The sequence below is a fragment of the Drosophila montana genome, unplaced genomic scaffold, assembly GCF_035044405.1.
Source record: "Drosophila montana isolate Dmon_TW-CO22-7 unplaced genomic scaffold, ASM3504440v1 contig_1455_1, whole genome shotgun sequence".
NCBI classification, from domain to species: Eukaryota; Metazoa; Arthropoda; class Insecta; order Diptera; family Drosophilidae; genus Drosophila; species Drosophila montana.
Window position 1 is genome coordinate 210892 of NW_026996406.1, and position 9320 is coordinate 220211.

The window sequence follows — 9320 nt, forward strand, 5'->3', positions numbered from 1 at the left end:
TAATTGATTAAGAGGAGTAGGAATAAGCAAAGACCCAAGGCTCCATCAACTTTTGCCGTTCCGTGAAACCTTTCCACAGGTTATCTCAAGCATTTCCACAATCTTCCATATGATCCGTGCCCGTAAATAAATATTTGAAAATGTGATCGTAGGAGGCGGCAATTTTGTAGCTCATGGCGAGCAATACGAAAATGCTCAGTTGCCTTCCACACTTCGAAACAAATATACTTGTTTTTTACGTTTAAACTTTTTTTTATGCTTTTATAAATCTTTAGTAACTTTTTGATAAAAACAAAAAAGACGAGGACGTGTGAACGAGAAATTCTTGAGAGATGAGTGTATTTTCCTCTGAGGAAACCGTTTCGGGGGATTCCCTATTGCCTCCCGGCGACAGTAAACTCGACGCTGGCTTGGCGCAAATCGATGCCTGTAATTTCGATACGGTAAATGAGGCGAAGCTTTGGCGAGGAGGTCGTTCTTAATTTATTCCCATTGCCCCCGGCCCACAGCATCCGATGTTAGTGTATACGATTGACGACAACATTCCCAGCTGCAGCGCCGTTTGTTGCGTGGAATGCGCCGAGACCGAAAACCTTGACGCCTGCTGCAAGCCGAAACGCAAGCGGCCATGTTGCCCCAAGCCCTGTCCAAAGCCCTGCCCGCGTCCTAGGCGCAGGTGCAAGCCGAAGGTGTGCTGTAAGCCGAGGCCCGCATGCAAGCGCAAGCCAAAGAAATGCTGCAAACCGAGGAAGAAGCCATGCTGCCCCAAACGAAAGCCTCGTTGCTGCCCCAAGCGTAGCTAAATGCAACCAATTTGGCAGCGGGATTTGGGATCTGCCAATGCCTCGGCTCTGTAGGCATGTATCTATATATGTATTGTGCACATGTGCTTGGAGCAAATAATGGGAATTGGCATTTTAATTTTGTGATGTGTGTGAATTATAACAAGTGGTAAACCAAATTTCAAATACCTTTTGCTTTAAATTGGAATGATCAAAAACAAGGTGGAAGTAGAGAAAGTAAGCTACTTACCAAATAGCATGCATGAAACGATCTCGTATATCGTTGGCGTTCGGGTGAGAATTTCCGTAGAAAGGTTTACCATAACCTGAAAATAATTTGTATAATATATATATAATATATAATATATGTGAATGTCTAGCAATAGGTTCATCTAAAAGGATTATTTTAGTTAATATTTCTGTCCATTTTTAAAAATGTAAAGATTTTCAAGGCTTTGCGGAACAGGACTTAGTTCTCTTTTACTTCTAATTAATTTCTATGATACTTTTTTCGACATTTATTTATTAATTTATGCATCCATAACAGAATACAAAGTAATCCAAAGAGAATACATTGATAGACGTTGATAAGCTTATATAAAGGACTATATTATCATAGCTCGAGTAGATTCAAATTAAAGAAAAAATGACAATGAGATAATTTATGTAATATAACAATATTCCAGATAAGTTAAATTGGCATTACTTTGTCGTTTTTCGGAGACCCCATTAGTTAAGCGCATTTCTGCAAGCCAAGTTACGAACAATTTCATTTTCACCCATTTTCCACGCATTTCTTATTACACATATTCTGGGGTGCCCAAGATGCAAAACACATTTTCATTAGTGCCGTTTAGTCTAATGAGTTGAACTTTTGGCACATTAGAGCAAAGCTGCTGACCCCCTGAGGCAAAACCTTTGCCCTCATATAAAGTCAGATGCCTGACTGCTTGTCAAGCATTTAGGTGCTCTCAATCTCTCTCGTTTTCCCCTCTCACTCTCCGACTCTCCCCTCTCTTCACACATTACCCGCGCTGAGCAAATGCCTCACTTTCGTGGGGACTTATTAAATGCACTCGAGCGAAACATCAAAGTTGCCTCGATTTGTAGCTGCCTCATTCGCTTCCGCATCGTTTGGGAACCGACTCTGGGGCTCCTGATGTTTATTAAATAGCTGCACGTCGTGTGTCTGTCGGTTGTAGGGGAAGGGGGAGGGAGGTAGGTGGGGGGATCGGTTTATTTGCTTACGGGTTGGATGTTTAGGGTTTGGGTTAAGGTCTTAGTGCATCGCTGCAATTCGTGCCATATTTCAATTTAAACATTGCCATTCCGACAGCTGCAACTGTTTTGGTCTTTGCCCCTTGGACTTTTCGGATGCCTTTCCTTCCCTTCCGTTCTTTTTTCCTATTTTTTCAATGTTGCATCTCTTCATCTCTTTGTGGGGCTAATAGAATGTCAGAACTGGTGCGCTGCGTTGCCATGGCAGCCTTTGATGCGGCGATATTGAAATGAAAGCCAAACAAATGTCACGCTTTTAAACTCTCTCTGAGCCCCGCCCAACCTCCGCCCCCCCCCCCCCCCAATCCTCCCTTTGCCTTTCGCGACTGTTGATTTTAAGAGCAAAATTGCAAATTGCAAAAAATTGCGCGTTTGAAAAAATTGCGTATACGTCGCTACGTAATACCTAAAAACGTAACAGCGCGTTACGACAATTTACATTTATTGCCAACCATTTCGACCGCATAAAGCGTGCCCAGGGGCGGGTCTATGGGCCGGGGCGTGGCTGCTTGTAATGGCAGCCAGCTTCTATTATATTGTTAAGCTGACATTGGCCCCAGTTGTTATTGTTGTTGTTGCCGTCGTTTGTTTGTCTGTTTGTTGTTGTTGTTGCTGTTGTTGTTGTGGCATACACAAACGCTTGGCATGAATTATGGATGGCAGCAAAACGAAACGAAATGGCAAGGATGCGAAAGGAATACGGCACACAAGAGCAGATAAGCCTGTCAACGGGTTGAGAGTTGCCAATTTATTGGTTCATTGTTGGTTTTAAGGGTATTGCAAACATTTTGCACAGCCACAAAACCGACTCTGGTTGCCCTTGAAGAGCATATCGAGCAGGTTGATGAGTGCGATTTGGCAATATTTTGAATTTACAATATTTTGTATAAAGTTATTTGAAATTACCTTTCAATCAAATAAGTAATGTAAGTCTTAATCGCTTTACCCACACAGTAAAAGAGTGTTGTACAACTGCCAAATATAATCCCCTTTTTGGGTTTATCGCAATAACCAGTTAATTACTTGTTAAATTACTTAGAGGGTTCGCTTCAAAACCCATTAAAATTTTGAAGATTTAAACTTTGGAATAAAAAGACAACGGCCACGCTAAACCTTTAAATTGTGAGTCTATTAACTGCTAAAGCTTAGCTTTAATTTAGGCTCTACTTGGAGACATCCTAAAACTCTGTTCACATAGGTACAGTGATCGCTCGTTTATGTGAACCTGCATTAGCATTTGATGGTAGACTCATTTATACAACCTATCTACCAAGAACTGCTCCTATATAATTAAATATAAATTTTACCTTTTATGAAATAATAATTATATGCAATTTAGAATCAGCTTTTGATGACTTCACATTGAGCGACGCCTGTATCTACTTTTGTAATTCGGTTTAATGTATATCCTTGCCTCTGGAGAGTCTCACTATGCCCAGAGTTTACCTGTACTTTAGCTCTAGACTATAGAGAATTTGCTCGTCAGTCAACTGTCACAGTTTTTACTCTTAATGCTTTGTGCTTATTTTGCCCTCACCCCTTACCCTGTGCAAAGACATTAACCCAACTCACTTTCGCATTATGAATTTTCAACGAGGCGATGAGACAAAATTTATGAGGTTTACAAATCATTTTCCAGGCGCAAAATTGTTGCAATGCGGACACAAAAGCTGTTAATTATTTTGTAGCCTATTAACAAAGGCAGGATATCAAGAATTTTGCCAGGCTAATGGCTTTCTCGCGCGCTCTCTCTCTCTCTCTCCTCTCTCTCTCTCTCTCTCTCTCTCTCTCTCTCTCTCGCTCTCTCACTCTCTCTCGCTCTGCTGTAGGTTCTGCATATGCGTTACATCTCAGAGACAACTGCACTCGACACTTTGGCGCAACAATTTTCGAACTGTTGCAGTTGTTGCATAGTTTCTAGGCCATAACGGACCCCCCCACCCCCTCCCCCTTCTCAAGCAGCAAACCAACTTGCAGCTAAGCCGCCTGGCGCCATTTAGAAGGCACATTAATCAATTTAGCCGTCAGCAGCAGGAGCAGCCAGAGCAGCCGGAGCAGCAGAAGCTGGCGCAGGAGCTGGAACAGCAGCCAAGCGAAACCGAAAGCTGCCTCCGTGTGCAAAACTCTGGCGTTCATTCGTTCATGTAAATTATAACGCCGTCGTCTGTACGTTTTTTTTGCTGTCCGGTCTACAGCCAAGGATTCCTGCTCTTTCCCCCCCCCCCCCCCCCTCCCCTTCAGACCACTCTCGTGTTTAGTTTTGTGGTGCATTTTTTGTTGGCTCTCTGGCGCCAGTTAAAAACTTAATTAAAACCATAACAAAGCAAAGCCAGCAAACATTTTGCTGCCAAACTTGGCAGCTCATCCGACTATTTCTTGGCGCCCAACGTGCGCGCCCCGAGTTCTTTAAAGTGCACCACAAATAGCAAAACATTTTCATTTACACACATGTTTGGCATTTAGATGCAATTAAAGCCACGAGACTGAAAACGGATATGGCAACAAAAAAAAACAGAAAAAATGGAAAAGAAATCTTATAAATTCCGAACGCGCAGCTCAGTTACTGAGCTAAGTTGCGAGCTAAGCGGATGGGATGGCGTGGGGTGAGATGGGGTCGTGTCATTGCATCTTTTGTGCATTTGAAATTTAATTAACACGCACACACACACACTCACACACACACGCAGACAGCAACAATGAGTTACGGACGGAGCAGCAAAAAACGGCAGCGAGCAAAACTAATAAAAACTCATTTCAAAGAGTTTTTGATGAGGCAAACGACACAAGAAGTGGACACAGGACCAACAAGAAGCGAGCAGCAATGAAGGAGGGAGATGGAGAGGGGGAGGGGGAGTGGAGGGGGGGCTAACACTAGACAGGACTACAGAGCTTCCGGTCTGGCTGGCTGCTAATTCAGCGCCTGTTGCTATTGTCGGGGCCAAAAGGATGCAGCAGGACAACATGCAGCTGGAGCTGCAACAGGATGCTGCCCGCCAGCTTTTGTCTCAGCTGTTACAATATTTTGCCACCCTCCATCCCACCCCATTCCCTTTTCGTTGTTGTTGTTGTTGTTGTACTTGCCAACTACAACTTTTGCTCTAATGAATGTCAACTTTGGCTGTAAGTGTTGACAGTGCCACAGTATCCTGTCCCACATCCCTTGTTGAGAATCCTTGTTCAAAACTTTTGAGCTGCCTGCCATTTTTAAACAGCTGCAGGCTTTCTTCTTCCTGTTGTTGTTGGCCAACCGAAATTAATCAGGCGAAAAGTTGTTGGTCAAAAAGTTGTATGGCCAATTATGACAGCGATTTAGATAGTCGCATTTTTATAGAGCGCATATTAATTGAATTCCTATAACATATTCACTTTTATGGCCAAAAATAAACGACAAAAGCCAATAAAAACGGGCCTTTATCGAGAAAATCTACCAAAATATATTAAAAACAAATAAATACTTTGTCAGCAACAGTAACCGACTGCGCAATACTCTGGGCGAAATGTGAAATAGACAAGGAATTTGGATAAAAAACTTGCCACTCGACTTTTACTATTCATTTTGTGAACAGAGCGTAAAAATATTGTTTGCCAGACTTTTTCCGCAAAACTGTAAATATGACGAAGTGTAGAGGAAAACGTCAGCGATGAGCTACAGATAAAAATACAATTTCGGGGAAATTGAGGGAAATTGCAAAAACCAAAGCAAAGTTAATAAACGAACGACTCAAATGTCATCGAGTCCGGCTTAAGGACACATTAAAGCATTAAATTAAACGTAAATCAAACAACTAATTCGCTGAGCTCAAGTTGCCGCATTTTGTGGAAAGGGCCCACTGCCACGCCCCTCAAAGAAGCCACCAACTGTTCAAAGTTAAATCGACTTTCATTATTTATACGCTGTGATTTTCAACGGACAGCAAACTGTCGCTGGTCATTGCCAACATTGGCATATCCTCTAGTCACTGTCCTCGCTGCAAACCCCGTCGCCCGTCCCTCACCCCCCCGCCTCGCGCTAACTCTCTCTGTTCTCTAGCTCTCTCGCTCGCACTCTTTTAGCCACGTCGTCTGTTAGTTGGTCTAAATATTTGCAGCTCTCTGAAACGTTTTTCATTGGACGTTTATGAACATTTTTGACGATTTCGATTTTACAGAGCCAATATTTACATATTGCCAGTCAGCCCGCCCGCAACCATCGCACCACCCTCCCCCCCCCCCCCTCGAACCTCTCAATACGTTCGCTATTGCTCACAGTTTATTGGATGTGCAGTTAACCAAATATAAATCGCATATCGGATTCTCGATGGCACAGCGCATAAGCCGCTTAGCACAAAATTACTCATACGCCGAGTAGCAGCAGTTGGAATGCAGATTTTTGCCCACCCCTCTTTCTATGCCCTGTACACATTGAGAATGAGTTGAAATGGGCATTGGAAAGTTTTTGTAGGTGTATGGAACAGGTAGAAGATATCATGCAATACATATATTCTTAATGACCTACCTGCATAATGCGTATATCTATCTCTAAGATAGAGATTGCATGTAGGAGCTCCTATAAAAACACTTGAACCAATTCACTAGAAATCGATTGATATTGCGTTCGGATCTGAGCCAATCTTTGTAATTGTAAAAACTGAAGAACCATAGTCAGGCAAAGAGGCTCTCATGTTGCATACAGATAAAGGAAGTAAAAACTCACGATTGTAAAATGCTCTCTTTATGCCACAAGCTTGCGAAAAATATAAGTGAAATCTCCCAATTGCAAATTTCTCCCACTAAGGAGCGATTTCAGAGGTGTTAATTAAAATATATTATTCAGTAAACACCGAACTTATTCAAGAGGGACTTTTGAATAGTTTATGGCTGAGCAAAGGAGCGATGCAAGTCTCTCGAAGTTTAAACCGATTACAGGGTAACTCCCAGTCGAACACACTCGACTAGTGCACTTAGATTTGTGCCCATCTCCCTTTTATCCACACCTTATTCCCGCTACCGCTTAGTACTAAGCTAGTTGACCCAATTCTCAGTGCTGGACTGGCAACATCTTCATCCTCATAAGCCGCTGGTGTTCCAGATTCTTCAGTTTTGTTTTCGTTTTATTTTTGCACTTTTTCCCAGCGCTCTGTCATTTTCAATTTGGCTAATCGACACACTCGGCCCACATTCGTATCGTTTGGCCCACAATTGTTTCAAAATAGTCACGTGATTTGGCCAAAAAGGGCCGCCCCAGCGTCCCCAACAGCTGCTGCAGTGACCCACATAGAAAAAGCCAAAGCCCAAAAACCGCACTCAAAACTGAGGATAAGCCAAACGGCACACCGCACACACATATACCCTAACTTGTCAGCTGCGGCCAAAGCAGCTGCCAATTGGTTATGCCGGGAAACCACGAAATTTGTAGGCCAGCTTGTGGTTGGGTTTTCATATAAAGACCGCGGCGAAATTAATTGAATAGTGAAAGCGGAGACGAGAGCCAAAACAAACTGAATATAGGGCTGCCAAAGTAAGCAACAATTTCAGCTTGTTTTTCCCCTCCCCTTCCCTCCCTTAACCAACACACGCTGCATTATTCAAAGGGCTCCGCTTGCAATTTGTGTTGCCTACTTTGCGGCGCCCGCTTAGATAACAGCATGTAATTAGATTTGTGTGTGTGTGTGTGTGGGTGGAGTGGCAACTGTGTCGCCCCTTCAATTGAAATCTAGCACAAGGCTGCGCCCCTCATTCCTCCCACACACACACATTTCACAACTAATTCGACGAGCAGCCAATTTGAAGCCAATTGCGAATGTGAAAAGTATACAAAAAAATAACTAGAAAAGAGGAAAGAAAAGTTTTTTCAACAACTCGACAACTATGTAAGTGAGTGGCAACAACAACAACAATAACTGCAGCTGCAACTGCAACTGCAACTGCAACTACAAATGCAAGAGCAGCCAAATTGCTTCTACATTGAAATTGAATTATTTGTTGTTGCTGTTGTTGTTGCACTGGAAAACTCACAGCAACAGCAACAACTGTTGCAACAACAACAACAACAACAACAACAACGACAACAAACAACACTTCAACAGCATTTGTTGGGCTGCACACATGCAGCTATGGCTTGTTAGAGAGAGGCCCTCGGTTCGTGCATATTTCAAAACTAACAATTCCCATTGTTCTCGTTGTTGTTGTTGTTATTGCCTCGTTGACGTCGCTTTTGTGCGCCGCTGGTCGAAAAAGCTGTTAAAAAAAATAAACGCAAAAAAAAGAAGCGGCAGCGAAAAACTTTTCATCTTTTTTTTTCGCCAAGCGGCCACTGAAATTGATTACCGATAACGCCAAAACGGATAATGGACTTTTGTTGCAGCAGCTGCACACAAAAAAAAAAGAAGAGACTAAAAGTAAAAAATTGACCAAGCCAGCGGCAATGCAAACTAACAAAAAAAAAAAAAACAGAAAAGTAGTTGTATGGAAAAAAAGGAAGTAGTAAAAAATATGGCGCACAGGGCCAAAGATCGAGCATTGGCAATGCAAAAGGGGAAAAATCAAAGAACCAACAGGATGCAGTCGCATAGTTAACGGAGGCCATGTGCTCAGCGCAAAGGAAAGGCGATTATGGTTAGCTGAACTGAATGAGAAGCGCAAAGAGAGGCGCGCCGTAACAGCTGCTGAGGTTCTCATCAACAGTCAAAGAGCTGCAATAGGATATTTTGTTGTGTTCTGTTGTATTTAAAAGGTTCAGTTTATAAATAAAAGCTTTTTACAATCGCAGTCTTTCAATTGTTTCCATAAAACTCCCATTTCGTGTCCCAAAAGGATTCACATGAAATCCATTTGGTCGGCAAAGTGAACAATTTGCTCGAGTTATTTGTGTAAAAATTAAATCGGGAAAAACCCAGGGCAGCGCGCAAATTGTCTACAGGGCGAATTATCCTGTGGGGATGCTGGGTTTGGAGTTGGGGTTGGGCATTGGGTGTGTTTTTGTGAGGGTGCTGGCACATTATTTGCATTGCTCATAATTATGCCCCCAGCTCATATGGGGGCAACATTTGGTCACCGGTCGAATGACCACTGGCCACATCCGCTGCGTGCTCAAGTGCAAAAGATTTTTCCTGCATTATCTGCAAAAGCAATCACAAACGATGCGAACAAAGGCTGACCGAGCAGCGAGCTGTGGGGAGGCCGCCAGTTAATGCGGGGTGGAGTTTTGGCAATTTGTAACATTTTCCTCATTACACACACAATGGAGCCAAGTTTTGTGTGTGTCTCTGTGTGTGTTGTGTG

At 42.9% G+C, this 9320-nt stretch overlaps 1 protein-coding gene across 1 annotated transcript; it reads left to right on the forward strand.

Moving 5' to 3' along the window:
- The first annotated feature begins 202 nt into the window (after nucleotides 1-202).
- On the forward strand, nucleotides 203-956 carry Mst77F (Male-specific transcript 77F). Its single transcript, XM_064686395.1, has 2 exons — nucleotides 203-443; nucleotides 510-956. The coding sequence occupies exons 1-2, from the start codon at nucleotides 333-335 to the stop codon at nucleotides 801-803; spliced, it is 405 nt and encodes a 134-aa protein (XP_064542465.1). The 5' UTR covers nucleotides 203-332; the 3' UTR covers nucleotides 804-956.
- Nucleotides 957-9320: the final 8364 nt, after the last annotated feature.